This window comes from Acomys minous, assembly GCF_964271855.1.
Source record: "Acomys minous genome assembly, chromosome: 13".
Taxonomy (NCBI): domain Eukaryota; kingdom Metazoa; phylum Chordata; class Mammalia; order Rodentia; family Muridae; genus Acomys; species Acomys minous.
This window is the reverse complement of record NC_140495.1, coordinates 106,241,621-106,263,865: the sequence shown is the minus strand read 5'-3', so window position 1 is coordinate 106,263,865 and position 22,245 is coordinate 106,241,621. Positions and strand designations below refer to the sequence as shown.

At 46.6% G+C, this 22,245-nt stretch overlaps 1 protein-coding gene across 3 annotated transcripts in view; it reads left to right on the top strand.

Annotated features, from left to right (window-relative positions):
• DNAH8 (dynein axonemal heavy chain 8) overlaps positions 1 to 22,245 on the top strand; it is a 251,771-nt gene that overhangs the window by 207,715 nt on the left and 21,811 nt on the right. For all 3 annotated transcript variants that reach the window (XM_084754008.1, XM_084754009.1, XM_084754007.1), the window contains exons 89-91: positions 114 to 215; positions 6,873 to 7,033; positions 21,822 to 21,978. In XM_084754008.1, the coding sequence (XP_084610134.1) occupies positions 114 to 215; positions 6,873 to 7,033; positions 21,822 to 21,978 (420 nt within the window). The remainder of the gene's footprint in view (positions 1 to 113; positions 216 to 6,872; positions 7,034 to 21,821; positions 21,979 to 22,245) is intronic.

Genomic DNA, 22,245 nt, shown 5'->3' with positions numbered 1-22,245 from the left:
AACGGGGATAATTGCCTAACCGGCATTCCCTTTTCCAGAACTTTCCTATAGAGACAGGCTGTAAGCGAGTGTTCTCCTTGGCAGTGGATAACCCTACCTTGTTCCTAACACAGGGTGTATCCTGGAGCACAGTTCGGTACATGATCGGAGAAGTACAGTACGGGGGCCGAGTGACAGACGACTTCGACAAACGGCTGCTTAACTGCTTTGCCAGAGTGAGTCAGTTTTGGGGAGGAAAACGTGCGAAGATACGGTTTCACTGTGGTTTCCTTTTTGAAAAATATGTATTTCGTTTTAATTATGCATAAGTGCACGTGGCTATGTGTGGCTGTGTGCATGCGAGTGTGGTTACCTATTGAGGCCAGAAGAGGGTGTCAGATGTCCTGCAACTGGAGGTGTGTGTGTGTGTGTGTGTGTGTGTGTGTGTGTGTGTGTGTGTGCTGGGAACCAAACTCCAGTTACCCTTGTAAGATCAAGAACTGTGCTCTTTACCACTGAACTATCTCCCCAGCTGAAGAATACTTTTTATTTACAATTTATTTACAATGGGCATGACAAATGGTATGTTTTGGGGGGAGGATGTGCAAAGGAGGGATGCTTATAAGTAGATAAGCCAAGAATCCTTTCTTTCTACCATACTGCCCTCACGCCCAACAATAAACCAGCCATCAGCCCTCCCACGGGGCCTCTCAAGGAGCCTGATACCCACTGCCCTTGCTTCATGGCCTCAGTTCTCCAGAATATGTCAGGAAAACACAGGCCATCTCTCTGGGCCTCTGCCTCTTGCGTCCAAAACAAAGCATGATTCCAAGGCTAAAAATAAGTGCCAGGGGAACGCATTATAATTTCAGTGTTCTTTTCTGTTGGAATGAACTACTGAAGATGGGTGGGATGTTAGTGGTTCCCCCTCTTTTCCCAGTACGCTCCACATAGAGCCCCTGAATAGATATTTTCTAGAGGATATTGTTCATTAGCAATGATGACTCCACCACGAAGGATAAATAACATAAATCAAGGCCCACTGGACACACACTCTTCTTAAATCTTTTTTTTTGTGTTAAAGAAACAATATGCATTTACCTAAGTGGGAAAAAGCGGATACATGAATAATTTATTGAATTCTTTATATTAGGGACTCTGCTAGTAATTCTGGTCCAGCAAATGTTCTCCTACTCTTCCTCCTTCCTTTCCTTTTCTTCTTCTTTCCCCCTTTCTTTTTCTCCCCCTCCTCCTTCATTTCTTTTTGGCATAACCTAATTAAAATCACAACAAAGCTCTCTCTTTGAAGCCTGTTCTTTTCTGATGAGAGACAGAAAAGGAGTGGATCTGGAAGGCGGGGGAGGGAGGAACTGGGAGGAAGAGAGGGAGGGGAGACTATATAATCAGATATGCTGTATGAGAAAAGAATTTATTTCCAATAATAGGGGGAAAAAGAAAAAAGAATAGAAATAAATGACAAGAAAGCATCCAAAGTGCTAGGATAGTCTGGCAAACTGGAGGTTGACCAGATAGCTGTTTTTTTAATTTGTTTGTTTGTTTGTTTGTTTTAACTCTTTCTACTAAGTTGCACATGGAAAACAGCAAGTATTGGCAAGGATGCGTAAAGGTAGGGACACCAGTACTCAGAAGTTAACCAGACGTTAAATAGGGACAGACCTCTCAGAGTGCAGTCTGGTGATACTGGCTGAAATCAAGTACCCCGACAAAACCGATGTCAGGACATTTCAAAGGAAAGGCCCACAGAGGTGTAAATACCAAATGTTCACGGTGGCATTGTGTGTGAGAGGTGAAGGCGCCCATCGCAGGCTGGTTTTTCTGGAAAGAAGCTGTGACATGGACCCCTCTGTTCAGGTTTCCCATTCCCATTTCTCCGGCCTGACCTTATGTATGACCTTAGCCGAGGCTGACCTTATGTATGACCTTAGCCGAGGCTGACCTTATGTATGACCTTAGCCGAGGCAGGTCCTCTCTGTCAGGGCAGTTCCTGGGAAGGGTCTGAACTGCGAGTTCACGGTAGCCAGTGCTCTAGCCACCTGGAAGAGTGAGTGCCTAGGGTTCTGGAGTGTGATGAGATGGTGTCTCACCACACCCTAAGACCGTGAGATGTAATGACTCAGCACGGAGGCTCCTGTCACTCACCCTTGTGGCGCACGCGCTAGCAGCTCTTGTCTTCTCAGCTCCATGATGTCACAGACATGCTCTCAGGACAGATATTATCCATAGCATCGTTTGAGGTGTTGGGGGGCAGCTTCCGTACCCACCATGGGGATAAAGGACAAGTTATTAATAGTGCTGTGTACCCAGAAGAAACGCTCTACGTGACATCCTGAATAGATTGTGCAAACAATTGTTCAGTGAAGCTGGAAAATATGTAAAACGAGATCTGTAAAGTAAGCTGTGCATGTTTCACAGGGAGAATACATATCCAAGGACATACATTAAGAACATTTAAATAGCCTCAAGAAAAAGGATACTGTAGGTGGATATTGGAGCTGAATGGAGAAAAACTGAAACAAAAAGGGTGACTAATTTATAGAAGTAACAAATACAGTACATGAAAAACTTACCTCCGTGCCTGAAATTCAAAGAAAACAAGTGAGTGCAGTGACCATGGAGGCTGGAAGAAGGCATTGGATCCTCTGGCACTGGGGTTAAGGACGGCTGTACACTAGATCCCAGCTGGGTTAGCTCGCTCCTCTTAAGCTAGAGTTATAAGCAGTTGTGAGCCGCTCAACATGGATGCTTGGACATGATTTGAGGTCCTCTGGAAGAGCAGCCAATGCTCTTGACCACTGAGCAACCTTGCCAAGGTTTCTGTATAATATTTTTAAATGTATAGAACGTGAACACAGCACATGATATGTTTACTCATGAGCTCTCTATCCCATGCTGGGGATTGAACTCTGGGTTATGACCCCAGCCCTCCCCATAAAATTTCCCTATTTGTATGAGGTATTCGGGCTCCCACACCCACATTACTTATTGCAATAGATTTTGCAACCAATACCTATATTGATCCATCCATCCATGTGCCTGTTGATTTGCACGTTTTTCATGTTTCCCTACTCCCTCCTGACAGATGAAAGGCATTCCATTCCTCGGGGCGGGGGTGAGCGTGCGTGGAGGAGACGGATGGTAAAATGGAGGATATCAGGATATTTTCCTGACTTTGTCTACATTCCAAGTGAAGAAGCGAGGGCCTTGGCTATGGGGTGGCAGCAGGAAGTTTTAAGCTGTTTAAAGGAGCACAGGGTGTTTTGTAGTTGCCTAGGAGAGCAAAGGGGGGGGGGAGATGGGCCCCCGGTAGATGTTCTCCACCGTCCACACTGGATCGCAAGTCTCTTGGAAGGAGCCACATCTTCCTGCTCTCCAGCTGTCCCCTGCAGCACTCTGGGGACTCACATACCTTGGTTGATGGTGAGTGACCTGCGCTCTCAGCACAGCAGGGTCCAAACATCTAAGACAGAATCCTCCGGGCTCGGTTCTACTGACTTCAGAACACTCCCTGAAAGCTAGGTCTACTTAAAAAGCGTAACACATAACACTTAGTGGCTTTTATTTTAAAAAAGCCTTGCATTGACTATCTAAAACGTCAAGATCAAGAAAAGTCCCCTTGTAGTCTGCTCCCGTCTTCCTTTTGCCTTTGCATTGTGGGAACTGCCTTACCCGCAGGTGCCTGGAGAATTTGATTGGTGGTAGACAGGAGATTGTTGAGAGGCCCCTGTGTGATTTCCACCTAAGCACCAGAGCCCAGCTCCAGGCATAGCTGAGAGCCACCGTGGCACCTGACCAGGTGGATGGTTGACCCAGGAGCTCAAGTAGGGGACAGCTGCTGCTAGCTCAGCCTGCTTCTCCTCCACCACCTGGGCATACCCCACCAGGCCATGGAGGACTGCTAAGTTAGACCTCAACTTTCTCCCCCCAAGATTCTGCCTCCCCGAGTGTGGGAGACACACCTGCAGGGAACACACTTGAGCTGTGTCTCAGTCACATAAAACTCACTGGTCCTAGGCACAAGGTTCCCTTTCCTACCCCAGGGTGGTAGTTACCCCACCCCGTCATGATCGCAGCTTCCCCAGTACCCATTCTTAGCTTTTCTGAGCTCTCTCCCTGCATTTATTGTCCCATTGTCCCACGTTCGTACCCGGATTGACATCCCAACCCACTCGGGACCTCAGAGTCTACAGTTCTCTGACCACTGGCAACCTCTTCCCAAGTCCCTCAAGACTTCCCTCTTCCTTCCGCATTTGGCCACCACCTCCCTCCTCCTGTCTTTCCCATCCCCGTTCCTTCTTTCCTCTCATTTAATCCACAGTTTAGCTCAAACTTGTTCCCTCATTAGCATAGGTCACGCAGACCTCCTGCTAAGCCACGCCTTTTAAAGGTCCCGCCACTGTCCCACTGGTTTCGTGGGCTGTGGTAATTCTAGACCTAGATTATAGCAGCTGCTTTCTTTCGCATCTGCCCAAATCTCTGTGACGGCTTGAATGAGAAATGTCCCCACAGGCGCGTGTATTTGAATACTTGGTTCTCAGGAAATGGTGCTGTTTGGTTATGAAACCTTTAGAAGACTCAACTTTGGCGGGGTTTTAGGGTTTATAGCCTGGCCCCACTTCCTGTTATCTGTCTCTGATCCTCCCATCCAATCCCTTTTGCTCTGTATGGGTGAAGTGTGATCTCTTTGCCTCTAGATGATGAACCAGCCCCATGGCTTTCTGCCGTGCCTTCTCCACCATCATCACCTCTGTCCTTCAGGGACTCCAAGCCAAAAACCCTTTCTTCCCTAAGTTGCTTTGGCCAGGGTAGTTCATCATAACAACAAAAAAAGAGACTAATGGAATAATTCCATGCAAAGCTCATGTTCTGTATTTTGTTATAGTCATACCTGGTGAACCCCAGCGATCTAGGGGCGTGTCAAGTCCACATACTTGGGTATATATAAATAAAGTAACTGGGAAACGTGGGGCTAGGCTTTTGTTTAGCTTTGGCTACCACATGTCATGGGGCCACTTGGTGTGGTCGTTTGTTCGATAACGAAAGTGCTGTGGACCCGAGGCCTCCATCCCAGGATGCGTCCCTGCAGCTCAAGCCGCCCACATCGCTAAACGGCCCATCTGTCTTCATGCTGACCGCACGCACAGCACCATCTTCTTTAATAACTTGAAATTGCCTGCCCACTCTGCTCAGCACCCCACATCCCATCATCCATCATAGAACTTCCCCCACTTTCCCTTTCCTCTCCCTCCCCACAATATTGTATTTACTCTAAGCTTCATGGCATCTGCCAGCCCACTTTGGTGCCCACTAATCTGTGTTTTTGCTAGTGCGTCCTCCCTAATCCCAAGTGCTCCTGCCAAAACAAAACAACAGCAACAAAAACCCCCTCTCCTTGAAGACTTCTCTCCAAAAACATATTGTCCTTGATAAGTCCTTACCTGATCCCTACCTTGCATGCCGCCCTTTCCTGCTGTCTTACGCTTTCTGTGCAGTTTGCCTATTTTTATGTCCCTCTGGCTCTCGCCTCAGTGAACCCCATATTAGAGTGGTTATTTCATAACTGGCTTGTCCCTCTACCGGGTCACGAGCTCCCTGGGTGAGAGGACCGGGTGTCTCTCTCCTTTGCGTTCTGTTCTGGTTCTTAGCTCTGTACCTTACGCACAGGAATTGAATAAAGTGACACTGAAGCAAATAGAGCCACGGAGAAAACCAGGACACAGCATTTCAGGATAATCGCCGGGTCTAAAAAGAGCTGCAAACGGGTGATGGAGGGACGCGGTCAGGAACAGTCGGACTGAATGGGCAAGGCACAGTGCTGTCCCCTCGGCCCTAGCCTTGCTTCCATTCCTGTCCCTTCACTGCCCTCCCTACTAGGGAAATCATCCTGTTAGATACCGAAGTTGTAGCCTCAAATCAGCTCGGGCATTCAGCAGCCCATTTTCCCACCTTTTCAAAGGAAGTCTGTTCACACCAAGTGTATATTTGTTCTCTCACTGTTTCATTACAGATAATCAATCAACTCATATGGGGATGAGGGAGAAAAAAAAAGTGTATTTTCAGGCTAACAACAATGGAGGTTGGGCAGCAGATGCATTCGCTTCTTGTGGCTAGGAACAGAACTTAACAAAGGAAGCTCAGGGTGGGAGGGCAGACGCCGAGGAGCTTTTGTGGCTGCATTGTTGGTACTTAGTATTTATCTGTGAGTGAAGATGTGTAGACACAGCCCCGAAGAAGAGCCTTGCCTGGGGAGAGGTAGGGTTGTGAAGATGCTCTGGGGGTCCCCGTGCCTGCAGGTGGACCCAAGATAACCAAATTAACTCCTGTGTAACCTGGCTTGAACTCACTATGTAGTTCTACATGAGCTTGGACCTCTGACCCTCCTGACTCTACCCCCCAAGTGCTGGGATTACAGGAGTACACTGCCAGGCATGGTGTAAGCAGTGCAGGTGGAACCTAGTGTTTGTGCTATGCAAGTGATCTTCCAACTGAGCCACATCCCATCCCAATCTCTCCAACATCTCTCTCCTTTTTTTTTTTTTTTTTTTTTTTCACTACTGAGGACTGAACTCAGGGCTTCCTACATGCTAAGCAAGTGCCCAGCCAGTGAGCCCACTTCCGGCCCTGCTCCACCCTCCGTGCTTTGGCTGGATCTACTCTTTGGTGGCTAATTATTTCTGTGCAGCCTTTCTTCTGCGGATTATCTCTTCTCTTCCTATATGCGATAATTATTCTGTTGCTAGTTTTGCTAAGATGCTTTCAAAACCAGCAGTGAAAAAGAAAGAGAAAAAGAAACCCTATTAAAATGGAAATAAGCGCCCTCCTTCTAACCTTGCTCCTTTTCATCAATTTTCTTTTATTTTCTCTCTCCCATATAGGTCTGGTTTAGTGAGAAGATGTTTGAGCCCACGTTCTGTTTTTACACTGGATATAAAATCCCTGTGTGCAAAACCTTGGACCAGTACTTTGAGTATATCCAGTCCTTGCCATCCCTAGATAATCCGGAAGTCTTTGGGCTCCACCCTAATGCTGACATCACGTAAGTTCTTGACTTCTCTTTCTTTCTTTCTTTCTTTCTTTCTTTTTTTTTTTAATTCGAAGGCGTCATTTGTAACTCAGCTTGGCAAAGACTATGCATTTCATTTTCTCCCTTAATCTCTCTCCTTTCCCTTCTTTTTATTTTACTGTGAAAAATAGTGTTGTTTCCTGTCTTCCAATTACAACTCTGTCACAGCTCAGCCTGCCCTCCACTCACTAAATCCCCATGGCCTGGCATTTATGACAGCACAAAGGCCGTAATTTATGCGTTGATTACTTCTCTGTCCTGTCATAAAGCCAGTTGTGTTTTTACTTCAGTTGATGCTCCCCATTGATAGTCATTGCCTGGCTCCTTATCTCTTTCTCTAAATATCTATTAAAAATATACCACTCAGGACCAGAGAGATGACTCAGTGGTTAAGAGTGGTTATTGCTCTTGTAGAGGACCCAGATTCAGTTCCTGGCACCCATGTGCAGTGACTCACAACCACCTGTAACTCCAGCTCCAGGGTGTCTGACGCCCTCTTCTGGCCTCCTTTGGCAGCTGCACTCACGTGCACATACCCACACATAGACACATATGCACACATGTCTTTATTTTTTTATTTTTGGCTTTTTTTGAGGTTACATGCAACTTATTTTATTTTATTTTATTTTTTAATTAATTTATTCATATTACATCTCAGTTGTTAGCCCATCCCATGTATCCTCCCATTCCTCCCTTCCTCCCTCTTCCCCCCTACTCCCCTCCCCTCCCCTAAGTCTGTGTCTGAGGGGGACCTCCTCCCCCTGAATATGCTCATACGGTATCAAGTCTCTCCTTGGTGACCTATTATCTTTCCTCTGAGTGCCACCAGGCATCTCCATCCAAGGGACATGTTCAAATATGGGGCACCAGAGTTTGACACACATGTCTTTAAAAGAACTAAATATATATTGTAACATACATGCTATAGGATATACCATTAGCAGGGTCTGGAAAGGCAAGCGACATGCAATTAGAGTCCTGCCTGGGTCTCTCCATGATGGACCATCTCTTCTAATGCCTGCTCACCTGCAACCTTGTGGTCACAAGCCCCGCATGGGCACATACCCCACAGCTAGTGTGAGGTCCCTGGTCCCACAAAGGCATAGAAATACCCACCAATTCCTGGTCCCTTCTCTGGCCCCACCCTCCAGTTAAAGTTTCTCTTTGAAGAACCCTCCACCAAAAAAGACCAACCTCATTCATTCCACCTGCTGACTCAGGCCCAGCTGAGTCACTCCGTTGCAAGGTATTGCCTCCTGTGGTCCACTGGTAGAAGATTCTAGAAAGCATGGCATGCCTGCCTCTCTCCCAGTCCTGTGGCTGTAATTTTAATAACTCTCTCATCATGCATGGGCACTCCCCACTTCCCCTACTCCGTCCTTACAGACAAGCGTGTGGCCTTCCCAGCCAGGCCCAGCATGCCCCCTGTATGAGATGTTGTACCCATACTGGGTTCATCTCCTCTGTACCCTCTACCCTGGCCCCTGACACTTTTCCACTTTCAGAAGAGCTGTCACAACCCAGGGGTGTTTAGTTCCCTGTGTTGGAACATGGTAATTCCTTGGTGTCGCCCCTGGGCTGCTTGCTGCTTTGAGAGCCTTGAGAGGCTTTGTTCAGTGTGCTGAAATGCAAGCACAGTGAGCGAAGCCGTTTTTAAAAAGCTTCTTTGAGAATCAGTTTGAGAGTAGTGGGGGGAGGGGAGAGGGGAGAGAGAGAGAACGGGCAAGTGGTTTCACTTGGGCTGAGGCTTTAAAAATGTGAGTCGGACTCCATAGCTCCTCTGCTCAGAATCCTCCCAAGGTCCTGCCTCACCCTGGATCAAGGTCAAAGGGTCCTCTGTTCCCTCCTCCCTCCTCCCTCCTTATATTCCCCCCCCCCCCACTGCCCCCGAGTTCAGCTCTAGCTCTCCACGGCCTCCTGTTACTTAGACCAAAGGACTCCACACTTGTACTTCCTGGAGCATGCCCCCTCCCTGAAATATCCCTACGGCTCACCTTTTACCTCTTCTGGCCCTTGCTTTAGGGTCATATTTCCATTGGTGCCTCCCCATAGTCACCCTAAGTAAAGAAGTCGACCCATTTTCAAACCCCACCCTACCCCTTGACTTACTTTTCCTCGTATCTGCCACAGACATACTCTATTTTCAGTGCTTATTTGCTTTTATTTACCAGCCACCATTTAGAATATAAATTCTGCCGCATCCAAAGCCCGTGTCCGTTTCCACTGCTGTCTATAATTGTGCCCCTTGCTCAGGAAACTTTGGTTGGCTGAATGCTAAAGTCCTTCTAGACTCGAATGAGTCTGACCAGTGATGGTTTCCCATGGGTGGGAAGAAAAGTAGTTGACAGAACTCCACACAATCATAATTATGTAATAAAAGATGGTGCTGTGTGGGCTGGAGGTACAGTTCTGATAAATACCTTCCTAGCATGCACAAAGTTCCAAGTTTAATCCCCAGTATTGGGAAAACAGTTTTTCTTAGGCAGGGCTTCATTCATCTCAGGCTGACCTTGAACTCGCTCTGTAGCTGAGGATGACCTTGAATATTTGATCCTTTTGCTTCCATCTCCCAAGTGTTGAGATTACAGCCGTGTACCGCCATGTACCAGCCAAGGATAGACTGTGTTCTGGGACTGTAAGCCCTTTCCTCTCCAGAGTATTATATCATAGCAACAGAGATGAAACTGGAGCAGATAATCTTCCTTATTTTGAATGAATTTTTCTATTCCTAAGTGTTATTGATGTATACTTTGTCCACACTTCTCCAGGAGCAAGTTTAGTCCTTTTTTTATTTTTAACACATACACACATATGTGTATATATGTATATACATATATATGTACACACACATACACACACACACATACACACACACACACACACACACACACACACACACACACACAATTCCTGCCTTTTATTTGTGATGTATGTTGCAAATACTATTTCCTGTTTTCTCATTTCGTTTTGCCTTTGCTTTTGAAGGCAGAAGTGTTGCTTTTCATTTGATTTCTCTGTTGTTTTGTGTGACCAAATGACGTATTTGTTGTTGTTGTAGCGGGGTCTATGGTAATAGCAATGGGGCCTCTTTTCCTATGGTGTTAAAAGTGAATAATCCCTTTCCTGGTGTTTGTATGGTTTTGTATTGCATATTTGACTCTTTCAGCCATTTGGAATGTTTGTATGGATGAAACCATCTTTTTCCAAGTGGCAGTCTAATAATCCATTATCACTGATTGGAGATGCTCCCCTAAATGTGGACAAAACTTTGATAGGTGTGTGGGCCCATGTCTGGGCTTTCTTTGTTGTGATAGTCTGTTTCTTTCTTTTTTTATTAATTTATTCATATTACATCTCAATTGTTATCTCATCAATAGTCTGTTTATGGGTCTTTACCTCATGTTTTATTATTCAGTCAGGCTCCCTCATTGCATGCCTACACTCTGGGATTTTTCCCTGCTATCCTTGAAATTTTTTTTAATCAATCCAAACAAATATTGGATCCTAAATTTTATTCAATATTTTTTAGTATCTATGAAATACATTATATGGTTACCCCCCAAATTGCTAAATAATATATAATGGATTTTCTAATCCAAATTACTCATTCAGTCTTGAAATTTATTACTCTTTTCTTATTCTCTTTTTATGGGTAAACTATCAATAGTGCAACAGGAAGAGATTTGCACTGAGGCTCACAAACAATGTTGCTCCAGAGCTTTTTGTGTATGATATCTTTATCCAGTTTCATTGTTTAACCAATGGTTATGTTCATTTTATAAAACTGCAGGCATTTTCCTAACCCCTCAAACAATTTATGTGCTTAAAAATTGAGTTGAGTTCTCCTGTGAAACCATCAGGACCCAGTGCCTTTTTAGTGTTGTTCTTACTTTGACGTGTTTAGTGTCCTTCCATTTCCAAGTGCAGTCAAGTTTTATAAATTGTATTCTTGAAGAAAATCATTGGTTGAGTCTGTGTTTTCATGTTTGTCTGCATGGATCTTTGCAAGGCAGTCTTTGCTTTAATGTGCGCACACAGAGGACATTCAGGAAATCTATCGTGGAAGTGTGTGCATGCCTCTAGCTCTGTAAGCGTTGGCCTGAAGCCCATCAGCTTGCAACCACTCCCGTCTCCCTTCCAAAGGAACATTCTAGCTCCCCTGAAATAACCTGTCAAGCAGCTACAGCCAGCCACTTTGCTACAGTGAGTCATCATATCCCAGCGAAACCGCGAGGGGCCAACTTGACATTGACAGAGCTGAGCACCACACCTGAAGTCAGAAGTCCTCTTTAACAGGACCCAGACCAACAGGTCCTCAGTCATTGATGGGGAAAGCACACCGTGGCAAAGCCACATGCAAAATGCACGAGCATTGTGGCCATTCTTTAGTATAGTGTTCGGGTAACAGTGTTACCTTGCCTCCTAGTTAGTTATTCTTTCAGAAGTTTTACCGTTTTCCTTTCTGTTGCCTCCCAGACCCTCCTACCGTGTCCCCCTCCCAACTTAATGCCCCTTCTTTGATAGAACCCACTCAGTCCAGCTGGTGCTTCAGGTATGTGCTTTGAGTATGGTGTCATCCACTGGTACATGGACAGCTTACCAGGGGCCATGCCCCTGAAAATTTGTCTTTCTCTCCCCCAGCAGCCATCGGCTGTGAGTTATCTCTTTGGTTATGGGTAGGGCCTCTTGATTTCTTCCACCCATGATGCAATTCTGACTGGCCTGATCTTGGGGAGATCTTGGGCAGGGGTCTACTGTTGCCGTGAATTTTTGAGTACAGTATCCCCATAGTGTCCAAAAGACAGCATGCCCCCCCCCCCCACACACACACAGCTGTCTGCACAAGGAGCTGAAAGGGGCTGATAGAAATCTCACCACAGTCTTTTATATGATTTCTTTCTAGTAACTCAAACTCCTCCGAAATGGACCCATGACCCCCCCCGGCCCCCCTCCTTTGCTGCCACCTCTTCTCTTTTTCAGAAGTTTCCAAGACACTTAGGACACAAGGCAACCTCTCTGCCACTTGCCCAGCCTTACCCACAATGCCTCATGCAACATTCTAGATACCTCAACCCAGTGGGTAAATCCAGGGATGTGTGGATGCAGGCCTAGGTCAGGGATGCTGATGGGGTGGGGCAAAGTGACAGGGCAAGTTATAAGACAGATCTGGCAGGATTCCTTAGTGTGGAGCCAACACCTAGAGCTTTCTTCTACAGCTTACCTTCCTTTGTTGGTGCTCATGGGTGGTAGAGAGGGTGTGGGAAGCCCTCTGGTGGGCTGCTATAGCAAGCCGAAGCTAGCATCTCCCCAAATCATGCCAAGATCTTTAATAGTTTCCTCACACTTGAGCCCTGGGTCCCTCCTGTGAGACTTGTGTGCCTTGCTCCCCCATCTGGCTGAATTCCCGTCCTCCCGTTTGGCTTTTCCCTGGGGTTCTCCCATCTCGAGCCTTCTCTCACTGGGCTTCATACCCCATCAGTAGCTCCTGCTGCGCCCAGGCAGTCAGCTGTATCCCACAGCTCTGGTTTGGAAAGTTTCCTGGTCACTGGGTGAACATTATTTTGGGTCTAATTCTTCTTTCCTCTAGACCCAGAGATATCTGATAACCAGAGCCCTACCCTCAAATCATCCTGCTTTCCCCCCTTAATTAATTAATTTTTTCCACTTTATATCCTGATTGCAGCCCCTGTCTCCTCTCAGTCCCCCATACACACACCCGTCTCCCCGTTCTCCCCAATCTTTCTTCTTAGAGAAGGGGGAGGTCCCCCATGGGGTTCCAACTCACCCTGACACATTAAGTCCCGCTGAGGCCAGAGAAGGCATCCCAGTTAGAGAGATGGGATCCAAAGGCAGGCCTCAGAGTCAGAGAGCGCCCCCCCCCCGCCCCCGTGCTCCAGTTGTTGGAGGATCCACATGAAGACTAAGCTGTGTATCTGCTACATATGTGCAGGGGGCCAAGGACCAGCCCGTGAATGCTCTTTGGTTGGTGCTTCCGTCTCTGTGGGCACCCATGGGCCCAGGTTAGTTGACTCTCTAAGTCGTCTTGTGGAGACTTTGACCCCTCCAGCTCTCTCCGTTGTTCCCCCCAACTCTTCCATAGGACTCCCCAAGCTCTGTCTGATATTTGGCTGTGAGTCTCTGCATCTGTTTCCACCAGCTTCTTGGCGAAGCCTCTCAGAGGAGTTACGCTGGCTTCCTGTCTACAAGCACAGCAGGGTAACATTAACAGTGTCAGGGATCGGTTCTCTCCCGCGGGATGCGTCTATAGTAGGGCCAGTCTTCGGCTGGCTGTTCCCTCAGTCTTTGCCCCATCTTGGCCCCTGCACATCTTGTAGGCAGGACAAATTTTGGGTCGAAGGTTTTGTGGGTTGGTGTCCTTATCCCTCCACTGGACGTCCTGCCTGGCTACAGGAGGAGGTGGGCATGTGTCAGACTCCATAGCCCCCACTTCTGGGAGTCTCAGCTAGGGTGCCACCCCTTCCTAGGTCTCTGACATGTTCCAGAGATGCCCCCCCTTCCAATTTCTGTTCTTACACCAAGGTGTCTCTCCCTATTTCTCCTCCCCAGCCCCTCTCCTACCCAGTTCCCTCCCTCCACACACCTTCAGTGCCTATTTTATTTCCCCTTCTGAGTAAGATTCAAACATCCTCCTTGTTACTTAGCTGCTTTGGGTCTGTGGACTGTAATATCATTATCCTGTAGTTTATGGCTAATATCCACTTATAGGTGAGTATATACCATGTGTGTCTTTCTGGGTCTGGGTCACCTCACTCAGAATGATCTTTTCTAGTTCCATCCATTTGCCTGGAATTTGCATGATGTCTTTGATAGCTGAGTAGTATTCCGTTGTGTAAATAAACCATATTTACTTTATCCATTCTTTGGTTGGGAGACATCTAGGTTGTTTCCTGTTTCTGGCTATTACAATTAAAGCTGCTATGAACATAGTTGAACAAGCATCCTTGTGGTTTGGTGGAGCATCTTTTGGGTCTATGCCCAGGAGTGGTATAGTTGGGTCTTAGGTAGATCCATTCCCAATTTTCTGAGAAAGTGCCAGATTGATTTCCACAGTGGTTGCACAAGTTTGCGCTCCCACTAGCAACAGAGGAGTGTTCCCCCTTGCTCCACATCCTCGCGAGCATGTGCTGTCACTTGAGTGTTTGATCTTAGCCATTCTGATGGGTATAAGATGGGATCTCAGAGTTGTTTTGATTTGCATTCCCCTGATGACTAAGGACGTTGAACTTTTCTTTAAGTGCCCAAAATTTTGTTTTATTTTTCAGAGGCTCCTGCCTCCTGCTTTCTCGTTGTTCCCTTAGTGGCCACTAGGAGGCAGTAAGGGACACAGTTTCCCAGCTATAGCCTTCCCTTTCCAACCCCTGGCATGTCTGTTCTTCACGGTCTGTGTGATCCGTGGCGTAATCCCCGGTGCCTTCGCCGCGTCTGACCTGGAAGGGTGGGATAACATAGGACTCTAGAGTAAGAGTGCACAGAGGGGAAGCAGAGCCCCCTGCGGGGTGTGCTGAGGTGACAAGTGGAAGCTACAAGACAAGAAGAAGTCTGCAAAGCAGAGGCTTTAGTCCACCTGGATGTTCCCAGTGAGAGAAATCACTACTCTATATGACCGGCCATGCCATTCAACAGCCATCTTGCTGCTACACAGTCCCATGGGTGTCATGGACCGTGGTGAAGAATCGCCCCCTGTTTATGATGATCTGCCTTCTGAAGTTCACGTCCATAAATCTCCAAGGAGAGGAATCTGCAGAAGGGAATCACAACTCTCCCTCCTCGGTCTTTGTTTCCCAAGGCAGTTTCCGAAGGTGGTGGTGAAGGGAGATCACGCCGAATTAAATGCTTGAAAATAAGTAAAATCTCTCCCGTGAGGTTAGATATCTTGGTGACAGAAGCTATAAAAATGCACTGTGTATTCACATTTTATTATCTAGATTTATAAGGTACCAAAGACTCCGCAAATTCCTCTATCTCGATGTCAAAAGCAGTTATTTATTTTGGCTCTTTTTCTCATTAGCGGGTTATGCATATTTTTCTACCTTCCAAAATTTATCAGATGCCTCATTACAACGTCTCCATTCATTTCTGTGCAGGGCAAATGTAAACATGTTCCTTTTGGAATTAATGGGCAATTTTTTTTTGAGTTTTATATTTTTTTTTAAAAAAAATTATGCTCATTGATATTTCATGTGCTTATCTGGAAATAACTGTGCACTGATACCTCATTAGGTGCTTGATTGTTTATTTTATAGGTAGTGCTATCTTTGAATTGTTTTGCATTCTTGCTATTCGTGACTCCCAACTCACTGAGCCACCAAGCCACAATGGCCAAATAGCCTCTCCTCTTACCTTTTACTCCAAAGAGAAATCTCCCAAGAAGTGACTCGGAACTAAAGTTCTGGAATTATGACAGTCTCTGTGTTTCATCTCGAAGCAGCTGTGAAGACCGTTTTTCCCTGAAAGCCCTTGGGCTTTTGAGGCATGTAGAGGTATTTGCAATTATCCCTCAGTGCCAGCTGACTAGGCGCTTGCCGTTTGTATCTTTGCAAACATAAAAATCACGCTGTGGAAAAGGAGATGTAAGCCGTACAACCCCGGGACGCTGGGGAACGGCATTCTGTGTCTAATAAAAATGGGCGATGAAGTGACCCGGGGAGCTTGCCTTGCTGTCATTCAAAGTCCGTCAGCTCTTCGGGGCTTCCTAGTCATACCCGCAGCTGAAGGCTCTTCTTAGATAGCATCACAAATGAATAAAATCACCCACCATGAAAGTGGTTTAGTAGGGGGGATGGAGCAGAGGCAGCCGCAGCATCTCCATTGGGATCCTTGCCCGGGGACACCCGCAAACTTGACCAGAGCCCTCGGAGAACAAGCTGGTCCTGCCCGTGGTGGTGTGCATAGCTGGCTCCCAGCGACTGGTGTGTAGGGCAGGCTTCCAGAGGGCGTGTGAGGCAGGAGGTGAGCAGAGAGAGCTCCTGCAAGCCCTCAGACACGGGCCATTCTAGATTTTGTTTGTAGATAGACAGGCCAGGTCAGAATGACCTTCTTAGCATGGAAATTTACCGTGGTTTTTCTATCTTTAGCGTTAGAAGATCTGCATTGGTGATATAATTACAGAATAGCTTTCTTCATCTTGAAATTTGACTCACGGACTCTCCTGTGTTTTTGGAAGGATAATATGTAAAGGGGTTGGCAATTTACTCCTTGAATTTTGAAGTGTGGCACAATCCAGGTTTTTTGAAAGCCATGTGAAACATGAGGAAAGTACAAATAACTTTGAGGGAGGAGAAAAACCCTATGAGAATAGGCTGTGGGAACACAAATTTAGATTACTAACAGTTAAGGAGCCAGTGGTGTATATTTACCTTTCTATATGTGTGGGTACACGTGCACACGCATGTGTATTCATTTCTCCCTTTAGGTGGAAAAATGTCAGGAAGTGGAAATACTTGTAATAAAAATTGCTCTAAATGCTTACCACAAGAAGGGACAGATAATTAAATTTTCATGCCTTTTAAATATTGGAGGCCCTCTCTCCTTTGTATTTGAAGTTTAATAAGATTCCAACCAACTGGCTTCAACTCAACAAACAAGTATTTATTGAGAACTTGCTGTCTGGGCAGCTTGGGAACGTGAAGACGAGGAAGACGCAGTTCTTATCCTCCGGGCTCACAGTCTATTAGGGAAAGGGATGGATGGTAAATACAGAAGACAATCTGATAAACTCTAAAATCAGGTTATATATACAGTGCCATGGCGTATATGCCCCATCCGGGGAGAAAAATAGAAACACAGACCCCAATAAATACCAATCTAGGGATCAAAGACAGCCAATAATAGAGGTCGTATTCCATTTATGCGCTGGAAGATAGACGTACCGTTGTCAGTTTGGAGATGGATAATATGCGAGAATAAGGAGATGCCTTCATCATGGGGCAGGAAAGATGGGATGCAAAGAAAGAACACAGTGGGCAGTAAGGACCGAGACTCAGTGTCAGGAGCAACCAACCAAAGAGGGCTGAAGGAGAGATAAACCTGTTTTTTAGGATCCCAAGTGCAGGATTGGAATGGTCTCATGAGAGAACAGGTGAGGTTAATCCACTAGAAGAGCAACCACCTCGTGCAGGAGCTTGATTGTTGCCAGCTGAGAAGATCCTGCGAACAGACTCTGGGAGGAGATATATAAATGAGCCCAGAACAGGAAGCTTTTTTTTTTTTTTTGAGACTTGGCATAGTTTTGGCTGTTCATCGCTGCACTTCGAGACGCTCCTAGAGAGAACCGCTCGAGGGAAGGCTTCGGGGCTGTGGCTCCTGCACAGGTTCTGGGTTCTGGTTACTCTCGGTTCCAGCAGAAGAAATCCTGCAGATTGCGCCAGGAGAATCATTCCTCGGAAGTGATGTCCTTACGGTTTTGTTATTGTGTCCGTTAATCCTCATTTCCTATTGTTTTGGTTAGTCAGGTTATAAGTGACGAATGCTAGGTCACTAAGTTGTTAATAAAATATATTGGTTAAAAAAATTGAGCCTACAGAGGGGCGTGAAGAAGTGAAAGTGTGCAGGCTGTCCAGAACGGGTAGCTCACCCAGAGCGCGGGGAGCAGTGCCTGCAGAAAGATGTGACCAAGGCAGGGTGCAGCTTCTGAGGCCTTGGGGCGTTAGGCAGAGGGTTTGGGCTCGTTCTGTAGGCAGTAGGGAGGCTGGAGAGATGGACCAGAGGCTAAGAGGCTTTGCTCTTTGTAGAGGACCTGAGTTGGTTCCTAGTACTCCTACTGGGCAGTTGACAGTCACCTACAATCTCACCTCCAAGGGATCTGATGCCGCCCGCAGCTACCTGCCATACACATGCACACACACATACAAGCACGCATAGGGGAGAAGAAATCCTCCTGAAAATAGTAGGGGTTAAGGATGAGAAGTGAATGACGGAGGCAATCAGGAAGTGGAGCTCAGAAGCCAAGAGCATGTAGGAACGGCATCAGGAAGCTGTACCTGAGGGGTCTAGGCTGGCAACAGCGACGACACTGATGATGCTGAAGGGCGTGGCGCCAGGGACAATTCAGGTGAGGGACAGAGGAGACTGAAGATAGTGTATCTGGTGTGAAAGCGTGAAAGTGTAAGACACAGAGAGCTCGAGGACTGCAGGGACATGTGCGTGTGGGGTGTTCAGGAGGAGGTCGGGGATTTAATACTACCAGCTTGGCCTGGTATCCAGCGGTGCTCTGTAAGTGTCGGCCATGGTGGTCTGTCCATTTCTCTGAGAGTGATTCATCCATGTCTCCTGTCCTTACTGTAGCCAACCCCCAGAGGGAGGTCATGGACTCATGTGAATCACACACAGATCTAGATTTCTGAAACCTGGATATTGTAACGTGTAGGTAACAGGCTGTGACTCATTTCCTTTTGTTGTCTCGTTAGCTATTGATATATGCTTTGCCCACTCTTGCGCTATTTGTGTTTTTTGTTAGACTTTATATGGATCTAAACTTGGATTGTGACACACACACTTGCACACGCAGATTGCACTGAAAATTCAGGAGCAGGGTAGCTGCCTTCCGTACCGCTTTGTTGGAGTGCTCTGTTCCCACCTCATATGTTCAGCTGTGTGTGTTTCCTTCCCGTTCCTCTTTCTACTGTTAAAATAAATGTACTTTGATACAATCTAAATCCTCCAATGCCTACGTAGGTGTTGCTTATACCCCAAAAGTAACTAAGTAATAAATTTGTATTTATTAAAAATCAACTTTGGGGAGCTGGGCGGATGTGGTGGCTCACGCCTTTAATCCCAGCAGTTGGGAAGCAGAGGCAGGTGGATTGCTGTGAGTTCAAGGCCAGCCTGGTCTACAGTGCAAGTCCAGGAACACCAAGATGCCATAGGGAAACCTTGTCTCGAAAAACAAAAAAACAAACAAACAAAATCAACTTTGGGGACTGGAGAGGTGGCTCAGGGATCAAAAGTGCAGAGCTTGCTTCCCAACAGCCTGTGTCAGGCACAACTGCCTATATGGCCAGCACTGGGGAACCTGGTGCCCTCTTCTGGCCTCCGTGGGCATTGCACATACGTGCAAACACACAGCACACACATGAATACAAGTAAAAATATATTTTACTTTTGTTAACTCTTATTTTGAAATTCACACTATAAAGGGTAAGATAGAGTCAGTTCCCAAACTTGGGGTGGGGTGACAGACATTCACTCTAATGCGAGCGCTCTCACAATGGCCACACAGATGGACAGCCCAGCGTGTAAAACGTGGTGCCACGTGCATGTATCATGGAGGTTACCTCCGTGTCTGGGTCCACATGTGGATTGCACCGGCTCATCATGGCAGATAGGAATACTGGATGGGGACAGGATATTGTCCTCCTCTTCAACTCCACTCACAAGTGAGATCAAACCCGGGCTCCGAGGGACTGTCTGGTACCCACAGAACACAGTTCCTTCACAAGAGGACGGCAGGGCGGTGCTATCAGTAGCCCCTTAGGTGTCTGACAGTTACTGCGTTGGGCTCCACAGAAAGATGTTTAATTCACACCTAGGAACGCTGAGAGGAAACAGTGTCATTCTATATATGCTGAAGGGAAACATGAGCCGTCAGCAGAGGGCTTTTATGGCTTGCGTGGTTTTGAGGTACATTTCAGTGTCCCCAAAACATTCACAACTGATTCGTCTCTGACAAGTTCTTTGCACTTGAGATGGGCTTTGCTCATGGAGGTAGGGGGGTGGTGTCTATTTCTCAAAAAGGAAATGGCTTTGCAATTTTTGCGTTTTGTTTTTGTTTTGTTTTGAGACAGGCTGGCCTTGCTTTGTAGACCAGGCTGGCCTTGAACTCACAGAGAGCCACCTGCCTCTGCCTCCCTAGTGCTGGGGTTAAAGGTGTGCGCCACCACTGCCTGGCTGGTTTTGCAATTTTGTTATAAAATCATATTTTTCTCTTTTTTTCTCTATTTTCTTTTTTTAAGCATTTTTTCTTAATACACTATCATGGAAGTCACACCTTCTTAAAATAAATGATATGGAGGAATATGAAAAAAAAGGTAATAATTATAGGAAGGGCATATCACATAGAAACACCACTGTCAAAATACCCTTCAAGACCTTTTTGTACCTGCACACACATACTCACACACACACACACACACACACACACACACACACTCACACTCACACTCATGCACAGGAAGAAAGAAGAAAGATAGCAGCACAGTTGCTGGTTGTTTTTGTAGGGCTTGTGGTTGGTTGAGATGGGGGTCGTTCCCCGCCCCCCCTGTAGTCTGGAGTATGCTGGAGCCCAATCTGTACCCCAGGTAGGACGTAAGCTTGTGGCTTGTCTTCCTGCCTCAGCCTCCCAAGTGCTGGGGTCATGGGCAAGAACCTCTCTAGGCTCATAGCTGCTTTTTGTAACATGCCATTTTATTCTGAACTCTAGATGACATCTCACTTTATCAATGAGGATAGAGACACTTCCTGGTTTTTAATCAACTATGCAGCTTTTTATAGGCCCTTAGCAGGATTTATTTGTTAGAAATACAGTTACATGAGTATTTATTTTAAAAACGTCTTTATTGCATGTGGATTAAATATAGAGCAAATATAAATGAATATATATATATATAGATAGATAGATAGATAGATAGATAGATATAGATAGATATAGATATATAGATATATAGATTCCTATGGAACATTAACATGAAGCAATCCCCTCCTGACATTTCAGTATTTTAACTGTATCTTGTTTTTTTAACCCCAACAATTAGATTTATAGTTATTATTTTACCCTACAATACTTGTTTACGCTTACCCAGCCATTGGCTCTCTCTTTCTATACTTTAAACCTTGCATGGGGTTCATTTTTCTCCTCACCGATGTATTTCTTTAGAATCTTCTCAAGTAGCAGCATGTTGGTGGCTGGCTTCTCCATTCTTCTCCAAAGTTATGCTACTATTATCCTCTTTGGTTTTGGGGGGAAAATCCTTTTAACAAAGTATAGTCCACCCTCCTTAAGTCCCCCAAATTTAGCTAGAGACTAAAAATACAGTAAGTTTCAGGACCTGTGTGGCCATCCCTGTAGCCGATGGCTGGAATACCTCTATCCCCCAGATAGAAACCGTGTACCCATTTGCAGTTAATCTCTCCTGCATCCAGCTCCCACGCAACTGACGATCTGTTTCCTTGTCCAGGGATGTGCCCCCTGGCATTTCCTGTGCCGCCGTACCCAGAATTTTACGTGGGTGGCTGGGGATTTGAACTCAGGTCCTCAAACTTGTGCTGTAAGCACTCTACCGACCGAGTCATCCTTTTCAGTCACAGCTGAGTGGACTTTCAAGATGGGTGGCTGCCTTTGAGTAGGTGGGACAGATGGATGACAGAAGATCGCCATGGGAACTATACCTCACAGAAAAGACAGACCAGAACAAAGGGGAAAAAATTAAGTAGATCATCATCCAATGGGGGAGGGGCGAGGAGATGGTACTGTTTGATGTAATGGATTGTCGTATTCTGATAGATGCCTGTGCCATTCTTGCCCTGGGGGTGGGGATGGGGGACAGAAGGTGTGATCACGTCAATGCAAGCTGCTTGCATAAGGAAGTGACAGTCTAGGTAACTTGGGGACAGGAGTTGCTGTGGTGTTCGCGATGTCACGCTGGCAGCTAACAGACACCCAAGCATTCTCGTTCCTGTGGGCTGATGGTCAAGTTTCTCTCTGTGTTTGCCTTTCCTCCTGCTGAGCGGTCGCTCTTCCCGCCAGGTATCAGAGTAACACGGCCTCTGATGTCCTCGAAACCATCACCAACATCCAGCCCAAAGAGAGCGGTGGCGGCGTGGGCGAGACGCGCGAGGCCATTGTCTACAGGCTGTCTGAGGACATGCTGAGCAAGCTGCCACCTGACTATATACCTCACGAGGTAAGCCGTGCCCTTCCCGCTGGGCAAGATCCTGGGAGACTCCACCCACCCCATCACATAACATTCACGCAGAGATCAGAGTGCACCCTGCCAGAGTTGGCTCCGCCCACCACCACCACCACCCCGCCCACCCTCCTTTCCCCCTCCCCCCTTTCCCCCTCCTTCCACCCCCGCCCCTCCATCGTGTGGGTCACAGGGATCAAACCCAGGTTGTTAGCTTCGGCTGCATGCGTCTTTACGCCCCCGAAGCCACCTCGCCCAACCCTT